This window comes from Lepidochelys kempii, chromosome 8, assembly GCF_965140265.1.
Source record: "Lepidochelys kempii isolate rLepKem1 chromosome 8, rLepKem1.hap2, whole genome shotgun sequence".
NCBI classification, from domain to species: Eukaryota; Metazoa; Chordata; order Testudines; family Cheloniidae; genus Lepidochelys; species Lepidochelys kempii.
In genome coordinates, this window is record NC_133263.1 from 75,082,920 (window position 1) to 75,102,650 (window position 19,731).

The 19,731-nt window shown below is 39.6% G+C and overlaps 3 protein-coding genes across 4 annotated transcripts in view; 1 reads left to right on the forward strand and 2 right to left on the reverse strand.

Annotated features, from left to right (window-relative positions):
- GLMN (glomulin, FKBP associated protein) overlaps positions 1–9,880 on the forward strand; it is a 51,605-nt gene extending 41,725 nt beyond the window's left edge. For both annotated transcript variants that reach the window (XM_073357080.1, XM_073357079.1), the window contains 4 exons: positions 503–566; positions 6,156–6,279; positions 7,315–7,397; positions 7,571–9,880. In XM_073357080.1, the coding sequence (XP_073213181.1) occupies positions 503–566; positions 6,156–6,279; positions 7,315–7,397; positions 7,571–7,666 (367 nt within the window). In that variant the 3' untranslated portion in view covers positions 7,667–9,880. The remainder of the gene's footprint in view (positions 1–502; positions 567–6,155; positions 6,280–7,314; positions 7,398–7,570) is intronic.
- C8H1orf146 (chromosome 8 C1orf146 homolog) lies at positions 8,744–18,002 on the reverse strand. The gene is made up of 5 exons (XM_073357086.1): positions 17,919–18,002; positions 16,164–16,257; positions 14,461–14,629; positions 10,574–10,652; positions 8,744–8,968 (listed from the first exon to the last, which is right to left on the reverse strand). The coding sequence occupies exons 1-5, from the start codon at positions 18,000–18,002 to the stop codon at positions 8,849–8,851; spliced, it is 546 nt and encodes a 181-aa protein (XP_073213187.1). The 3' UTR covers positions 8,744–8,848.
- The window catches only part of BTBD8 (BTB domain containing 8), an 85,069-nt gene continuing 83,309 nt past the window's right edge, over positions 17,972–19,731 (reverse strand). The window contains exon 19 of the mRNA XM_073357072.1: positions 17,972–18,060. Within this exon, the coding sequence (XP_073213173.1) occupies positions 18,056–18,060 (5 nt within the window). The 3' untranslated portion in view covers positions 17,972–18,055. The remainder of the gene's footprint in view (positions 18,061–19,731) is intronic.

Genomic DNA, 19,731 nt, shown 5'->3' on the forward strand with positions numbered 1-19,731 from the left:
TTATGACTAGAGAAATTGGTATAGGCAGTCAAGCAGAAGAAAAGCATGCAGAATGATTGCCAGTAGGCTCAACAGCAGATCCCCTTTCAGGCCTTGAAGATGTTACTGGAATCTGAACCCGAGAGGAGTCAGGTAATCAGTACTGAGATGTTCAAATCCAGAGGAATTTGGAGAAAAACTGCTTGCCTCAAGAGTGTTCAAGCCCCTTAGGGGAGCAGGAAGGAGGAGAAGGATAGTGCTTCCTTTTTCTTTTGCCCTTCTTGTGGGGAGGTTTCATTGGGCCATCACATGGAAGGTTCTGAATATCAACACAGAGCCTTTGAGTTAGTCTAGTCAGTTGGAAGTCAGTGCAGAGAGATGCACGAGGTTGACCTGTATTACTAAACAAATGGGCTGCTGTGTTTTATACCAGTTGGTGTTTTTTCAGGAACAAATTAAATTACTGTCAATCTTAATATAAATCTGCACTCTAAGTGATGAACTGTACATTTCTAATTCATAGGATTATGGCCTCACTAAATCTATTGAGATATTTAGTCATTAAGGACAACGAATACGACAATCAAGTAAGTGATGGTTGATTTAAAAAGCTATCTTTTCAATTTAAAAACAATAGCTGTGCCAGTTCATGACAAAGTTAGCTGCTGCAAAAAAAAAAATGTCTGTATTCAATATCCAGTGAGAATGTTTTTGTTAATGGTGTTCAGAAAATTATGAAGTTTGTACTGGTGAAAGTTAAATGTTTACTCACTATTTTTTCAGCAAGTTTAGTGTTGTTCTACCTCCACCAGAAATCCAGGTCAGCGCCTGTAATTCCCGATAATATCACCATAAAATAAAGTATATGGCCAGTATTCCAAAAATAATAAATATACTTTTACTTGTGTACAGATACTTAGGAAGGGCTAACTTCCACCAAGCATTGTAAAGCTTTTTAGATGGGATCTCTCTACAAACCTTTGAAGTTTTAGAATTGCTTCATTAGTCAAGGAAACCTCTTTATCATTTAGCTTTAAGTGGCATGGAAGAGAATTTATTTTAGTGTCAGGGTGTCTCCCTAAGCATTTTGACAACTCTGCACTGAATAGCTTTTGTTTTTAAACATGTAAAAAAAAAAATCCTGTATTTCCAACTCCTTCTGCAACTGCATTTTTGGTAAATGTCAGTAACTCCACTGGATATTAAAGCCAAATCAGTGCTTCTCAGTAAGATCTGCATTATTGAAATAACATAAGGATTGATATGCCTGTCCCAAATTAGCAAAAAATTGCAGAACATCTTAAACAATAGATATAAATTAAAAAAACCAAACACTCATAATGGAAGAGTTATTTATTTTCCTCAGGTTTCCGAATCCTTCAACTAAAACAATATGAAATAGCTTCCTGGTACTTTCTAAGTTCACCGAGACCCTGCAGCAATGTTAATATATTTTGCATAATATACCATGCTGTGAAATCCCAACTCCCCATGTCAAGACAAAGATTTTCAAACAAAGCAGATGATATTTTGGCAAAAAGAGGTTGGGAGGGAAATAGGACTAGATTGTAGTGCTGTAATTGCTCCTGGCAAATGTGTTTTATTGAACTACTTTCTTAGGATAAATTTTGCTCTCTCTGAGAGGGAAAAACAGTACATTATTTCCTCCTAAGGGCAACATGCTTAAGATTGTACGCCATTCTGATTTTGCAGATAGCTCTGCTGCTCTGGTTGTGGTCGGGGTTTCCACATCAGTTTTTCTGACGCCTATAGTCTGTGTTTAATCCATACCTCTGCTCTTATATTGACCTCTCTTTTTTGCATACCCTGTACCTTTTTCTGGCTGGCTACTTCATTGCTTTACTAGATATAGCCTGGAATGTTTCATGCATGAAGACCATTTACTAAACTACCTTACACTGCAATTTCAGACAGAACACTATGTCTTAAATATGTATAAGCAGGGAATCAATACATTTCTCTCATGCTTTGATGTTTGAATGCAAATAATCTGGAAATTGTTACTATAGACAAGTGAAACCCTCCATCCTATTGTATTGTCCTAACTGAAATGGAAAACAATAAACAGCATAAATGGTAAAGTATTTTATAGCCATTTTGGTGTTGTTAACCTACGGTGTAGGTTGGAATTGTCAAACAATATTTTTTTAATATGTTCTCTTTAAGCTCTAACAGCTCCTAGCCAATAGCCTGAAAGGGAGAAACAATGCACCTCTCTATATGCTGGATTCTGGCTATTTACAATTTTATATAAGTGGTAGAAGTTTTTACTCAACTTCAATTTAAAGCAAGATTTTACAATGTCGGAAATGTGATAAACTGTTCAGCTTTATCAGCAGGCCTGTGACTTATTTTTCTCTCTCTCGTCTGAAGCAGTCAGCAATATTTGTTATTGGCTGTGCTATTTCAGATCAGCCTGGACCATGCTTATCATTCAACTGCTGTAGTAGCTTTTCAGTGTAATGTTTTATGACTGACTGATCCGTTCTTGTATGCAGTCACTCCCATCCAGCTGCATCTAGATGGATCCATGTTTAAATTTATATTTAAATTTCACAACTGGCTTAACATCAGGTTGCAGTTCTGAGCAGCTGAACTATATTTCTTTAAGTGCCATAGCTTGCACAGCTTAGCTTCAGTACTGAAGACTGAAGACCCATTGGAATTTTACATGTTTAATTTCTTACTGTACTCCAGTACTGAAAAGGCCACTTATCCCCATAACAAAGGCAAGTCCTACTGACTGTTTTCCCCAAGTCATTAGTCACCAACATTCCTGCAATTCATAGAGTTGAACAGTTTTTATAATCAACCAGATCTCATAGTAAAGGCTTTATTTTAAAAACTATTCCTAATATAAATACACCTTTCCTTCAAGCTAGTTTTCCTTGTTTCCTAATGCCCTTTATATAGGAACCTAAAGTTGGGGAAAGTTCACTGGTCACCTTGCAGATTCTAAATTAGTTCCATTGAAGGGACATGACTGTAATGCTGTCTGTAGTGATTCAAGAATATTAATGCCAGCCTCAGGCAGAGACTGTTAGGAACCAAGGCACAAACCCCAAATTAGTTTTGAGTTCTATGCTTAGATTTCATCTACAAATTACCAAGTGTAAATTACTTAGGCACAGTAATAGCCTTAATATGGAGTCACAGATATTGCCCTCTGTTACTCCGATCTGTCTCGCCACCCAGGTGAGCCTACTTTTGTGATAGATGGTTCCTTACACCAAGAATCACAGAAATATTCAGGTTACTCTGAGTCCCAAAGGACCAGTCATTTACCCCATGCCAGTTGCAGCTTAGATCTCACACCAAAGACAACACTTGTAGCCAAACTATATAAAGATTTATAAAATAGGAAGAAGAAACCAGAGAGTCATTTAAAAGGTTAAAGCAGGTAAAGTTATACACAAATGAGTTACGATCCTAAGTTTCAAAAGGTAATACAAGCTTCTGTAATCAGCAAATATTGTATGTCCTTTAGGGCTAACTCAGGCTAAGCAGCTGGGGATCTTTTGCTTTTACCTAGAAACACTTTGCCTCCTACCCCCACCCCAGAATTCAAGCAGCATAGAGATAATCAGCTCCTTCGTGTTAGGAATTTTTATCCCACTCTTGCCATGTGCTTTGAGTTGCAAACTCAGCTGATGGGAGGAATCCACTAGCATGAATCATCTTCACAGCAGACAAGCGAGGGAGAGAGCAGAACAACAAATATCTTTTGTCCTCTTTAACATGCCACAATAGTTTGTCTAGTGTTGATTGACCTTGTTTGTTGGGAAGGATGTAATGCCTTCTGTTGATAAGCCCTTCATGCTAATTAACATCTCTCTCCTATCTGGTGATTTCCACAGTCACAGGCTCACAATACAGCCACTCAAACATTACCTGACTATATGGGATACAGATGTTATAAGATGTTATGATTAATGCATTCAGCAACCCACAAGCATTCAATAAAGTCTAAACACATTCTTATAATTCTAATACCTATTTTAACAATTCTAGCCCACAAGTGGGGCAGACTGATTCCAGATATGTATTTGTTAGTGTTCAGTTGAGACATGGGGACTCTGGTATGAGTGGGCACTGGTCTGAGCACTTCCCAATGACCTTTTAAGAAATTCCATTTGTTTCACTGTTCATACATTAGTGGTTTCACCAAAATCTACATACCAGTACCCCTAGTATATACTATTCACAGGCAAAAAATTGTAATCTGAAGTTAATCTGTAAATATTTATCACTTTAATGTGGTTGGGGAAGGGAACTTTGAGAACATTATAGTTCTGTAGTTTTTGGGTCCTGTATCACCACCAGTCTTCAGACCATATTTGGCCTTTAGTTACACACTATTATATTCAAATTCTGCTATCAGTTACAGAATTTGGAGTTATATAGGTGTAAGTGAGGTAGACTTTGTGTGCAATTAGAACTTAATCATGGTGTATCATTGGAGATGTAGTCCAGCTGGGGAACCCATCCCATAGAAAAGAATGGGGACATGAGGAACCTGAACTACAATTCCCATGGAGTATTACAACATTTTTCAGTTTTTGTAAATTAATTTTTTTGAACCACAGTCAATTTTCTGTGGCAAGTAGACACTTTGTGAAAAATTGTCAAGTCAAAAAACAAGTTCTGTCAAAAAAATGTTTTGAAAGAAAAGTCTTGACCAGCCCCAGTTGTAATTTCATGTTTTTCTCAGTGACTTCAGCATCCGATTTGCTAAGTTTACCGTAAAAACTTTTTTTTCCTACCAGCTAATTTTGATATGCCACCTGGATTTTATAGTCAAATAGATTTTTTTTTTCTGGCTCATGCAACATCATCAGGAATAGATTCTGCAAGTCAAATTATGCCCTTAGCTACCTTAAAAAAACAACAATCCAACTATTTACAATACACGTTACTAACAGAGCTGTCCCAATTCATCACCATGTTCATTTGCTAGTACAGTACGTTGTATTCCCATCCCCTACCCTTCAGCTGTTTGTCTTTAGATTGCAAACCCTTCGGGATAGGGATTGTTTGTACAATGTCCAGCATAATCAGTGCACCCACAAAGCAGAGTTTCACAGGTGTTAGCTTATGGCAGAATCTGGCTGTGTAGTGGGTACTTAGCTAATAATTCTGTTCATGTTTGAATTAGATTAGAAAATAGCTTATTTTCTTAGCTGTGTTGTTTCTGCAGTGGCAACAGGAGTAAAAGTAGGAAAAAGTGAGCAGATCAGACTTTTACACACACAGGAGTCCAAGGGCTTGTCTACACTACCGCGCAGGTCGAGCTAAGATACGCAACTTCAGCTACGTGAATAGCGTAGCTAAAATCTATGTACTTAGATCTACTTATTGTGGTGTCTTCACTGCTCTAAATCGATAGCTAACGCTCTCCCGTTGACTCCGCTTGTGCTCCTCGTTCTGGTGGAGTACTGGAGTCAACAGGAGAGCGCTCAGCGGTCCATTTATCGTGTCTATACTAGATGTGATAAATCAACCCCCGCTGGATCGATCGCTGCCTGTCGATCTGGCAAGTAGTGTAGACAAGCTCTAAGCCTTCTTCACCCTCCACAAAAATATCAAGTCACTTCCAACTTAGCCTGCAAGAGGGAATGAAAGAATATGCACCTTCCCCATGTGCTATAATCCTCAACCTACATGCCAAAAGCTCAACCTTCCTCTTATCCAGCAGTTTAAGCCTTCAGTTTTCTCTTGAAAATTTGATAGTGCAATTAACATGAAATAGCAAAAATAAAACAAGGAATACTGTGCTGATTGTATTATTTCCAGTAAAAGACCCCGTTTTAGTTTATCTGAAGCTTGCTACATACTTCAGTATTTGTTTATTTAGGTTGGTTACATTTTCTTTCATAACAGAGTGTAGCATATGATGTAATTCTGTTTTAGTAGTGCAGTGTTAACGGCCCAGTTTTGAGAATAATTTCAACTCTGGTTTATAAGGAATGTAAATGCTGCTATAGGAAGGCAAAGGAAGTTAGGGGGTTCAACAGCTAACTTCCTGTTGTGCATGTCAGCACAACAGGATGAGTAAATCCTTTTCCTTCCTGGACCAGCAGTTTAGGACAGAAACTGTGTTCTACGGCTTAGCTAAAAACTGATTTCTAACATTTTTTCTTTTCCAATTTGAACAGACTGGTATATGGACTGAACTTAACAAGATTGAGCAAAATTTCTTAAAGCCTTTGCACACAGGACTTAATATGTCAAAAGCACATTATGAAGCAGAAATAAAAAGTAAAAAAGCAAATAGACGAGGTTGGTTGTCTCCATTACTATCCTTTAGATGTGTCCTTTAGATGTGGAAATGGTGTGAGAAAAATGAGTGAACACTATGTAGGTTGTATTTTAGGTAGAAGTATTTGAAATATGCTGGGTTCAAAATGATCACACAACAACCCTGTAGATACCATATTTGTCATTAGGAACTACTTTCGTAATGTAATAGGGGTCAGAAAACAAATCTGTGGGCTTTGTTTTCATTACTATGCTTTCTTCAGTTTTTCATCCAATATGGACTATTTATCAATTAAAAGTAGCCATTATTCAGGGTCTGTTTATTTCCAAGTGCACATACATGTAAGCCTTATGGAAGCTAATAGAAAAATACATGTGATTCGGAGATTGTTTCAACATGAGTGATATCATGTGGACATTCAAAAATTGCTCTGCACTGCTACTTCTGACTTAGTGTTCATGCAGCCTACAGAAGCAATGCAAACCAAGAAAGGGGGATGGATAAAATATGGAGAAGCTAGTAGCCTTTGCTTAAACAATAAAATTAATATTTAAGTGGTAGATAAATTAAATCATGGCATTGGACCCTCTCCTGCCATCTTTTTACATGTGTAACTATCTATTATTCAAAGAAAGTTGTATAAAAAATGGGTGACAGGATTGTGCTGTGGGAATTCTTGCATTTTTCCATTTTATGTGATTTGCAGCTTCATAAAATTGTCTTGTACTGCAATATAATATACCTCTTGCTATTTTACTATAGTACAAGATTTATCTTTTGAAATCCATATAGTAATAGTTCATATGCAACACTTACTATAGAGAACAGCCCAATAGCTTAGTAATGCAGTGACCTGCCATATGGAACGCTGAAGCTATAGGAGCCACCTCAGGTCTACATTCTGTTAGAATTCAGCGCTCTCCATTCTTAACTCTTGACCAATCACTGGATACACACATTTAACAATTTAGAATTTATAACTGTAATATAATGAAGATGTTAATTTAAAAATTAGAACACTCTGCTGCTCTATAATATGTTCTTTTCTTTTGCAGAATCTCACAATTCTAAAGCAGTTTGTTCTGTAACAGTTGGCGGGGAAAAGATGCCTAACATGACCACTGAAATGCAGCTTCAGGTAAGTTCATACCTTTTCCCAAAGTTATGCAAATGCATTTAGACTGTTGTTGTTGTGGGTTTTTTTTGTTTTTGTTTTTTTACCTGAAGGCAAGTGTACATTTAGAGCTGACTGGGGGGAAAAAAATGTCATTGTGCTAATATAAATAACATGAATTTTTCTTGACATTTCAGGTTCTACATTCAGCTCTTTTCACATTTGATTTAATAGAAAGTGTTCTGGCCCGAGTAGAAGAACTCATCGAAGTGAAAATAAAAACCATAACATAACAAATATTGGGGGTCAAATGAAGCACTTGATGTCGTAAATCCTAGTGGGTTTTTAACTCTTGCAGTACATTAAGACACTGGTCATTATGACTTTACTTGAAAGAGACGTTATCAAGCTTTAAACAAGTCTGTTGAAGAATTATTTATAAAAGGCTGCTAGAATATTTGCAAGTGCTGTTCTTTACATGTCTTATTACGTGTCTTTACTGTAGAATCTGATTAATGGAGATAGTCAATGTACTAATTACAACAAAATATCCCAAGTTACCCTCTCATTGAGTTTGCTGCAGTTTTGCTAGTGTTTGCATCTGCTTGGCATAAGATAATTATATTTTATTAACCTTTGGAGAAGAGAGGATGTTTTTGGTGTGTAGAAATAGCCTTATGTTTGCATTACCTAGAACCAAATAGTAATGTTTGGAAAGTTTTGAGATCCACAGATGTGTAAATAGTAGGTATTATTACTGCAGTTAATATTGCTAACCATACTTCTAGATTAATAAAGACTGACTGTAAACCAGGACTATCCAAACTGGAGATCTGAGCATAGGGATTTGAGGACAAGGGGAAGCCAGGCTTCAAAAAGCACCTCCAGGACAAAACAGGATAAGTTTTAGAACTTTCCACAGTGAAAAGTAATATACATAAACAAGACAGTAAACGTATTTTTTGTAAAGAGAAACAAGAATACAATTCAGTGCATAAATTGTTAATTCATAATATGGTCTAAAATATATGGACTTGGGGGAGAATCTACTCTAGGATCATTGATTATTCTTATCCTCCCTAACTATGAAGAATCTCCCAAAGAGGTGTTTAAATGTTTTGGAAAATAACAGATCACTTTGCAATCAAGCTAAAGTTAAGGTACTTGCTTTTTAATGCTGTTTTATTTAAATTGCCCAAATTGTAAAAACAAAACATACATAGGATTTTAAAAAAAAATCTCTTAACTTTTCTCCAAGTTAGCAAATTCGGTATAACTCACACTATCTAGCATTGAATATCACAATAAATGTTATGTAAATTTTCATTTAATGCATTAATTATATACACAAATATTTTTAAACTGACCATTTTTTGTATAGTTGCTGTATTTTTTTTGAACAGACAAGAAAAACATTTGTATTTTGTTTAGAAATGTAACTCCAGAAGTTTTGAATAAATCTAATTGGTACTAAGTTAGTTACAATCCAACTGGATCTTGTGAAGCATTTTCCAAACTGGACTCTGGTCTATGATCTGGGCTTTTGCCATTAGCATTCTGTAGCGAATGTTGTCTATTTGTGGTTTGCAGGTGATCTTAAAAGGAAAAAAGAAATATGTGCCGCTACTTACAAATATTTTGATTACCCAAACTATCTAATTCTCTTTTAAAGAAATACTGAACCATATACTCTTAATATAGTACAACTGGAAATTACGAAGAGACTGAGACCAGATTCTCTCAACTGGGTGTCTGGGGGTAAGGGAGAAACAAAGGTAACAGGGTAAGCCACCTTGGGGTGCCAGGCTGATCCTGAAGCACAACTTAAAGCAGCTGTGGGACTGATTTGTTCATATTCTGATAACATCCCACAAGGGGTTGTTACAGCTGCTAAGGGTTAGCTAAATATGGTTGCTCCCTGGCCACCCCTCCTGCACTGGGGACAGGGAGAAGTGAAACAGCAGTCATTATGCATGTTGTACTCCAGCTGGTGTTCCCCAAATTGGGGAGTCTTGAAGTAGCTTATTCAACTGGTTTGAGGCTGCTTTGCACTGGCAAACTAGTGCAAGTTGACCACAGCAGGGGCCAGATTCTGGCCTTAAGATTTAGAACTGTATTTTAATGGCCACAGATAGGCCTGGGCCTTGTGCTGACATCATCCCTTACATGGAACTCCCATTGAAGTCACTGTGACATTAGTGAAGATCAAGTGCAGGAGAGCTTCAAATTTGTAGGATCAGCAGTAGGCCTAATTTTATTTAACACCTTTGCAGTTAACACTGAATTAGGATATGGTGCAGAACAGATTTCACAAAAAGCTAGAGGTCTGATGTACAGTGGTTACTATTAAGATGTCAACATTTAATAGTTGTCACACTGTAGTACATGAGATGCCACAGTTATTTTATAGACTCTAGAATAGAAAATAATTGCAGTATCTTATGCCAGACTATTGTAATTTGGTAAATGCTAATTTTGTATACAGTGACCACTTACGAAAAGGATAAAATGCAAACTAATATCTGGTTTGCTGCTGTTTCTTTTATTTTTGGTACTTTATCGGAGTGCTGTTCATACTATTATAATTAATGTTGACTCAACATTTCTGTAGAAAAATCATTAAATAGCTTCTGCATATGCATTCATCTTTTCAAAGAAAATTCATGTTTACTTAAGCATGTAGGATGTGTGGCAGTTTCACAGATATAAACAACACAAATGGCTCTGTTGTAGTTGTTAGTCTATAGAGTAGATTTATACAAGTAAATCCATAATTGATTGAAGTCACCAAGCTGCTATAGTCTTTAGGTTAGTAATTTACTTTAAGAAGATCTTGAATATTTACAGCCTGATTTTGATTTCATGCTAGTTTTACATTAATCAATGAATGGAGTCACTCCTGATCTACAATGGCAAGTGAGAGCAGAATTAGGCCCTAGATCTCTGTCATTCATCTTTATACATGCTCATAAGACCTTTTAAAGCTATTGTTAATAATAGTTTTAAACAAACATTTGAACTACAACATCAGACTTTGGCTTGTGTTATTAGAACAGTAGGTATTGTCAGGACTCTGATCAACGTAACAGTAAGCTACAAGCTCAGTTAAGGACAAAAAATTAATTGCTTTTGTTGGTTAATGTATTTTTTTTAAAAAGCTTTCATGGGTAATATTTGTTAATATATACCACAAGACTTACCTTGGCTATAGTTAGCATGAGTTTAACTATTTCAGCAGCGTTATGAACTGGAATTACACGTAAATTACTGCCCAGGAATCTGCACATCAGAATAACCATAGTTACATTTAAAATATATATTTACAGTACATGACAGCTTAAGGCTGAAAAACCCTTCTCACATTATCCAAGTAATATTTCTCCATCCGAGCATTTCCCACAATTCTGAACATCTGGGCTGCTGTCCTCTCTCTGCATCTCATGGCACCACATGGTCTGGCCATATCCCTTCTGCTCCTGCTTGCTGCCAGATTGTCTGCCTTCACAGCAGCAGACAGTTGCAGTTTCTTTGCCTTCTGCCCTTCTTCTATTTTTACTTTTCTACCCAGTTTATTGGGCCTTGGGGAACAGTGTTCTCCCTCCTCAGCATTCCTTTCTCCCTGGGTCAGTTAACCTCTGGGGGGTTTAACTGTCCCTGAGCCTTCACTGCAGCGTCTCCCTGCTTGCTCCTCTGCACTTCTTTCCTACCATACTTTTGTTTCATAACCCTCCCTACATCTCACTACTTTCCAGACATCCAGAATTGTAGGAGATGCTGAGCTTCAGAATGGAAAATTTCTTACCAATACTTCTCTTCCTGCTAGCAGCATCTCCCACAATTCTACCTGTCCTGGTAGGGGTCATGAGTCAACGGTCAGATATTAAGTTGAATCGTTACCATATGACTGTCTTCCTTGGTCTAATGTACATAAGTACTTCATTATCTCTGGAACATTTGTTAACGATGTTATGCAAGTTTTACAATTTGGGAATAACTTATATGACAGCAAGCAGAAGCACAGGGTGAGTGTCCAGACCATGTGGCACCAAAACACTGATCTGCCTCTGTGAGCTGCAGAGAGGAGAGCAGCCCAGATGTCCAGAATTGTGGGAGACATTGCTACCAGAAAGGAAATTATCAGTAAGAAGTTTTCCAATCCTACCTCCTACGCTCACCACCAGTGCATGCAGAGAGTTTGGGGTTTTGTTTTGTTTTTAAGGCAAATGGAAGGTTGACACTATTCCTACATCCCTCTTCTCTTCTCTCCCCCACTCCCACCCATGCATCTCCTGGTCCTGTATTTTATGAGGTGTTGTTACAGGAGAGAAGCTCCCTTCTTTCTCTGGAGTGCTTAGTGACAGAGACCCAAGCCCTATTCCACTTTGCTTGAGATAAAGCTCCTTCAGCAATTGTGTGCTCAGGAAGGATTGAGACTGTAAGCACAGCTCTGCCATGCCAGTTGCAGAATTAGTTTTCACTCTCAAAATGCCAGTAGGCAAGTGGATTTGTTGAGGATGGTAGTAGATTACAGTCAGGTGTTTGAAAACACTAAGGAATAGGTTTAAATCTAAACTCCCATACCTTGTTACTGCACTATCCAGACAATGTGCTACCTGTCAGATATACCCAAAACAAGAGGATAATCCTGACAAGAATTTCACTTTAAAACACACTTTTATGTTGCTCAGGGGGGTGCTTTTTCCCACCCCGAGTGACATAAATGTTGCCAACATAAGTAGTAGTGTAGACATGGCCTACATGTGAAAAATCAGGGTGACACGGGATGAGAATGCTTTAGAATAATCACAGGTTTCAGAGTAACAGCCGTGTTAGTCTGTATTCGCAAAAAGAAAAGGAGGACTTGTGGCACCTTAGAGACTAACCAATTTATTAGAGCATAAGCTTTCGTGAGCTACAGCTCACTTCCTCAGATGCATATCGTGGAAGTGAGCTGTAGCTCACGAAAGCTTATGCTCTAATAAATTGGTTAGTCTCTAAGGTGCCACAAGTCCTTCTTTTTTTTAGAATAATCAGAGGTTTAATCCAAATAAGTAGCCAACTGTTCAGATACGTATGGCTTCTGTGACCCTCCTTCTTGTGACTATAGGTAAGAAGTTTTACAAACCAGTGAACAAACGTTTGTTAAATATTTCTTCATGCAGACAAGACTTGTTACGGGAAAGTTTTGGTTTTTTTCAAAATTTAAGAAAAATAGCAAAATTTTCCAGTCAAACCTAGAAAAAAGAAAGAATCGCTAAATATATTACGTAGCACTGAAGTGATTGAAGAAAGTGTTACTTGTCATGCTTTCAAGCATGTCCCATGTTGTCAAGTTGACTGACACGTCAAAATGATTTTGAGAGCATTGTTTTGCACATTCTCCATTAATAAGACAAGGCAGCATTACAAACGTTAGCCTCTGGCTAATTTTCCACTAGATGAGCAAAATCAAATTCACCTGTGTGACAATTTGGGAAATCTGTCTGCAGCACTTATGAATTCTGGTTGATATTATGAAGTTGTTACTATGTAAAATTGCTGTATCATGGAATGCCTCTAGGTCTGTGTATCCAGACCAAGGATAAGAGCAGATTGTTAAGGACTATCCGCATCTGAATAGGTCTTACCTGGGAAGAACAAAGGAGTTACTGCATACTAGGAGAAACTAGTTCTCCAACTTCCCTCACCAGTTTGGGGGGAGAGGGGCAGGGTTTCAGTGTCTGGCGTTTGGAGAGTGGAAAATTCCAAAATATAGGATGAAGAAGCCAAAGTGTTGAGGGCAGCCTTTAAAAACCATAGCGGGTGAAGACATGCAGGCAAAAGTAAGGGGATGGATTAGCCTAGGTGAGAGAAGGGTCCATGTTTCAGAATGCAAGCCATGCATTTCAGCAGAAGGATTCTGGCTGCCCCTGACAACTCTGACCCCAACCCAAACAGTGCTCTGGAGTAGTGAGGAAACCGGAAAATGCATGTACAGTTTATTATTTTTGTACTGAGGTGAGTATTTTTTGTGTGATTAGGTAAAAAGCAATGGTGTTAGAATCCTGTGCAAAGTGTCTGTGTTTTGTGTGTTACACTGTAGGCCCAGGAGACCCACATGGCTAAAGTTCTGGGACGGGGTGAATTTAAATTCTGGGTGCAAATCTAAGGGCTTAGCACCAGTGGTGGATTTAGAGTTAGTGGGTCCCTGTGTGCAGCTTCATTTTCTCCCCCCCTGCCTTTGGGATTCAGCCAAGAAAAAGAACATTCTCTCTTATCTTCCCCCCCACCCCCATTTTTCATTCTTTCTGTTCCAGGCCAATGGGAGCTGTGGAGTCGGCGCTCGGGGCAGGGGCAGTACGTGGAGACACCCTGCCCTCCCAGGGGCCACAGGGATATGCCTGCTGCTTCTGGGAGCAGCATGGCACAGAGGGTGGGAGGCAGAGCGGGCAGGGAGCCGCCTTAGCCCTGTTGCTGGCATGTCTCTGTGCACCCCGTCGGGAGAGGAAGGCAGCAGGTTTCCGTGCGCTGCCCAGGGCAGGGGTAGTGCACAGAGCCACCTCCCCTACCTGCCAGAGGCGTGCAGAGACGTGCCCCGCAGCCAGCCACTTCTGGGAGTGGCGTGGGGCCACTGGCCACAGCATGCAGGCAGCCTGCCTGCCTGAGCCCTTCTGCGCCACTGGCCAGGACTCAGGGAGGTTGTCAAGTGAGATTTGTCCTGCACTTTGGGAGGGCGGGGCCCTGTCATTGCGGGCCCCGTGCCACCACACAGTTTGTTTCATGGTAAATCTGTTCCTGCTTAGCACTGTTTTTAAGGACTCGGTAATGAGCTGTGAGGCTGCAGCTCTCAGGAGGGGGATACTAGACAGAGGGTCTGAACCCTGAGCATGTGCCTAGGAACCCCAAGACAGAGCCTTGGCTCTGTTGAGACTCTGGAGGCTTAAAACACCTGAGGATTCAGCAGTTGATCACCTCACAGCAGTCTGGCAAGTGTCCAGCTTGGCATGACCTTTGAAAATCTGTAAATAGGACCTTTGTGCAAATATTCATTAATATTACATCTCATTATTCTTTAGTAATAAAAATACTGGTCCAATTAAAGACATACCTTTTCTGAATCCTGAACATTAAATCCCATTCTTTTGGTCCATGCAAGGCAGCTGACAAAAGCAAAAAACTATTCCGATGAATGTTTATGAACTTCTCAGTTCTGTCTAAAAACTGTTCTCCTCCTGTCTTAAACACGTCTTGTGTGTCTGCCAATAGAAATGCAATGCCTAGAGAAGAAATTGATTACAATGCAAGCTCAGTTTGTTACTTCAAGCTAGTAATGAGGTCTAGCCTTCTAACTACTAATAAGTCATCAAAAAGCAGAACTCCCAACTCAAGCATTACTTTAGAAGGCAAAGGAATATAAAATGTGAGTCAATTCGCATACCTTGGCAGTAATGTGCAAGCCAATGGGGATGGCCAGAAAGAAATAATGTCACAAATTGAAAGACAGCAGCTGCAGTCACCAGCTTAAGATTTGGTCATTGAAAATATACAACTTAAAACCAAATTACAAGTTTTCTACTTAAATGTTATTTCCATATTAACATGTGGATGGGAAATCTTGAAATCCACAAAAGATACAGACAAATTCTAGGTATTAAATGGAATGAAGTTATAACAATTGCCAAGATTTGTCAGACTTCAACAAACCTTTATCTCTAAAATTATGCAGAAAAGAAGCTAGAAATATGTGGGGAACAGCTTAAGAACAAAGACAGAGCATCTGCAATGGCAGATGTGCCATTGGGCGCCTAAAGGAACATGCAAAACTGAACATGCCAACTGAAAGAATCCCTTTGTTGAACCATCCTCAGACAGGGAAACTTCTGAGACTTTTTAGCAACATAGAGGACCTGCAAAGAGCAGCTCAGGTTAGACAGGTGCGTTGGAAATTTATTCATGCCTTATGCAATGTTGATAGCACAGAAAGGGTTCAGATTCCGAATAAGCAGAACTATTTTGTCTAAGTGTCACTTTAGTTGTTTAAAGAAAAGGAGTACTTGTGGAACCTTAGAGACTAACCAATTTATTTGAGTTGTTTAAAGTGCTGTTTTACTCTGAAAAGCAACGGTAGAAATAGTAATATGGGGTTTCACGTTTGTTGCCTCAGTGATTTCCCTGGTCAAATCGGTCAAATTTTACAGAGACACATTTTTTTTGTAACTGCCAGCTCAGAAAGTTTGACTTGGAAGATTAAGGTGAAGCTGGTTTTCTTTTCACACATTGTCACCCGTAGTAAAGGTTTGTGCAGTGATATTGTCTCAGCTAGATTCACTCAGGTGTGACTGGGATTCAGTAAATTGTTTGATTAATGCACAGAACGAATAGAATCCAACTTAGTCACTCTTAGATGAATGGCTTCAGTAAAGCTAACGATTAAATAACAGCAGATTTTTTTTTTAAATCACAAAAGTCATTAGGTACACATAAGGAGCTGTTCCGTCAAGTAAGACGACATTTTATATAATCACTTTTCAGAGTACAACTGCACTTTAATGCAATAACTAGTATCTGATTTCTAACCACAGCCCCTCTTCTCCTCACTTCCACTCTTCTCTGATGTTGGCCTCTTGAAAAAGAAAATACCATTGCACTTTCACATCCACCATTCTAAACTATATGACATTTCTGCAATGTAGCTTTTGTACAGTTTCTTAGGTCTACTCTGTGCTACTGCAAGAGGATCTGCTCCTATACCCCGTTAGAATTTCTGGTGAGTTCTTTAAGAAATATGTGCTGCAATTCAATTTATTGTACCGGAAAGAGAAAAAATCATGGCTCCATTTTCCACCGAATCTGAATATCGAACTCTGTGGTGTTGACTCTGTAGAGATGCTGAAACTTCATGACTCTAAATAAATGTAAAAAATGTATTTTAAAACGTGCTTGCAATCATATCAACTGGACTCTTAAAACAGAGTCTGACTGTTAAAAGGTCTTTAGTACCTTAGTTTAGAAAATATTTTTACTCCAGTAGCAGTAATGATTTTAAACATTTTAACTGAACTTTTGCATAATTGATGAGAATATGAAATATTTTCATAGCTGCAATAATGATTTAGATGTCAAATAATGGGGTGACAATCCTCTAATTTTTTACCTCTTCCATTATAACCAGACTGTCTACATTCATTTTGTCACAGGAAACACTTGCATAATAAACAAGGAAACTTCACAAACAACGTTTTACAGTCAAATCTTTGTTTTTAAAAAATGATGCATAGAAGGAAGATTTTCAGACAGTAGAAATGTACACACTAGATGTTTGCCTGCAATTAAGTAGGCTGGTTTGAATGAATCAATATGGATGTCAGCATTTTAGTTGAAGGACAGATAGATCAGAAAAGACTGCTCTGGACAACATCCTTACCACGGGAGCTTCATGGCAGAATACGAAATGCTTAGGAAAGCAAGATGACAACACTATGCAACAATGTCATCTGAAGAATGGGGTGGACTTGTGCATATTTTTCAACCTGCAGGTTGAATTTTCTAGTGGTCTAGAAAAAAAAATCTCAAACAATCGCACACATTGTGGACTGTGACTTTAACATGCTCAAATCAGACTTCAGTCTCCTCAAGAGACCGAATTTAAACCAAAAATTGTGCACCCATATTTGAATCTCCTAACTTATTACTGTAATTTATCCAAAGTATTAATACTGTATGATGGAAGAGATAAAGTCTTCAGAGGGGAATCTAGAAGACTACAATATCCTTGCTGGAATGACTTACATTGATCAGCTGAAAAAAAATATCCATATAGTAGTATTAGTGCAACAAGAAAGACAAGGGTTAGGAAAACATTTAACTCACAACAGCAGGTGGCAGGAATACTAAACTGGTACCAAACACGAAGGGAAAGAGCAGAATAAGAAAAAGGTAGGTCTACAGTAGCAACAGGTTTACCAGATAAGTGACACACATTTTCCTGTATCTATTATATACTTTAGCATTGCATAAAATAAAATAAAATCTTGGAAATACTTGACAGTTCAATGTTAGTTGACCAGAGGTGCCAATTTTCTAATGTGTCGGGGGGTGCTCCACCCGTTCCCCCAAGGCCCCACCCCTTCCCCGACTCCTCCTACCCTCACTCTGCCCCTGTTCCACCTCTGCCACGCTTTCTTCTCACTTTGTTGTGCCCCCTCCCCCATGCATGCCCTGCCCTCACTTCTCCCTAGGGTGACCAGATAGCAAGTGTGAAAAATCGGGACAAAGTGTGGGGGGTAATAGGCACCTATATCAGAAAAAGCCCTGAATATTGGGACTGTCCCTATAAAATCAGGACATCTGGTCACCCTACTTCTCCCCCTCCCCTTCCAGCACTTCCTGTGGAACAACTGATCACGGCAGGCGGGAGGCACTGATTGGCATGGCTGCCGGAGGGTGGGAGGTGCTGGGGGGAGGGGAAGGAGCTGATCAGGGGGCTGCTGGTGAGTGGGTGCTCCAGCCTCAGAGCATCCCCAAAGCCAGTGCCTATGCAGTTCACCAATAATTGGTATACAGTACCTGGAGAGCTGAACTCATGATAACAGTTGTGATCCATCTTGCCTTTTCCTGCCCACCACTTTCTGCCATTGTCACAGGGGTCATTAATACTTCTTCAGTGAAATATCTGGTAAAACTTTCTCTCTCTCTAGTTTTCTTTAAGCTTTTTGGAGAGAACAGAAATGTCAGCCACCAACTGAAGAGAACACAACTGTAATAAAGGACACACATTAATGGTGCTTGGTCAAGGCACCAGGGGTGCCTAAAGACCCCAACTGAAATCAGGGCCACAGTGTCTGCGTATTTTGCAAACACGGGGTAAGAGAGAGTTCCTGCTCTGAAGTGTTTACACTGTAAATCCACAAGGCAGACCATGGGTGGAAGAAAGAGCTACAAGCAGATTATTGGGAGCTGAAGCACAGAGAGATCAGCTGACTTGCCCAAGGTCATGTACAAAGTTTGTGGCAGGGCCACTTGCCCAAAGATTTCACAATCCAAAATCTATTGTGTTAGCTTTGAACTAATAATTTAAAAAAAAAATCAGTTTGTTCATACTAGTGTATTACTGTTTTGGAGAAATGTTCTTATAAGTCATATAAATATTCTGTACATGCCCAAGTGTGGTGGTTAATAAACACTGTAAATATTGTTCCCAAAGGAATCTGTTGCATCTATGACCGTTTTGTTATAACTGTCCTACCATTCAAATGGCTGAGGTGAGAAGGACTAAAGAGAACTCTGCTTTGGAACATGTCAGCAGTGTTTCTAACAATCCAATTTCCTCCCAAAACCTATGGAGAGGTTCAGTGACTTGGCAAAAGTCCCAGTGAATTGCTGGCAGAGCGTGGCTTAGAATTTAGGATTTCCTGATGTTTTATAAAATAAATTACACATCAGGGAGTGTAGCAGGGCTAAGTGTGCTTCCTTCACATGACAACAGGGAGTGAGACCATCATGAAATGATTCAGTGGATACATTTTTTCAAAAGTGCCTACATTATTTAGGAACCTAAATCCCATTTTCAAAAGGCAGTTTTGCAATTTTGGGCCATTTTCACATAGGTGGTTTTGAAAGTGTTATCTCAGATCTCCTCCATGGCACAGCGCAGGTCATTAAGCTTCTGAGCTGACCCACAGCCCTTCTCCTTGTTGTTCGCATTTGTATTTTTGAAAGGTATGTCTAGGTCTGACACATTTAATAGACCATGCCTTCTTCACCCTGGGTTACTTTACTGGGAGGAGGCTGAGGGGCCTAGGCAGCTGCATCAGGAAGCCCTGAATCCTCCAGCCTAGCTCTGCCATCGATCTGCTGTGACACTTTTGCCAGTCACTGAACCGCTCTGTGCCTCAGCTCCCACCTGTGAAAAGGGGATGAGGCTGTTGCTCTACCTCACAGGAGGGTTGTGAGGCCTGCTTTGTAAAGCTGTGGGTAAGCTCAGCCCAGTTCCATGTGAGGACTGGAATCAGGCTCCCTTTGGGGATGTTTCTACCTTTCCCAGTTAGAGGCCACCCTCAGGTCTGCTGTTTTAAAGAACATGACAAGGCGCAGACCTCAGACCCTTGTGAGGCCTCCTAGCCACCCCTCCCCCCAACACCTTGCTTGTCGGAAGGCACTCGGAAGGCGGGACTTGGGTGTCTAAGGCAGCGTGAGATTGGCTGGCACTCCATGTGCAGAGGCGTCAGCTGAGTCGGTGCAGCACTGCCACACTGCTGTGGGCCCACTGTCTGAGCAAAAGCCAGCTCGGGGCTCTGCCAAGGGGAGGCAGAGGAAGAAAGGGATTAACTGGAATTCTGAGCCTTCTAGCTCTTCAGGTTACGACCTAACTAATTCTGCC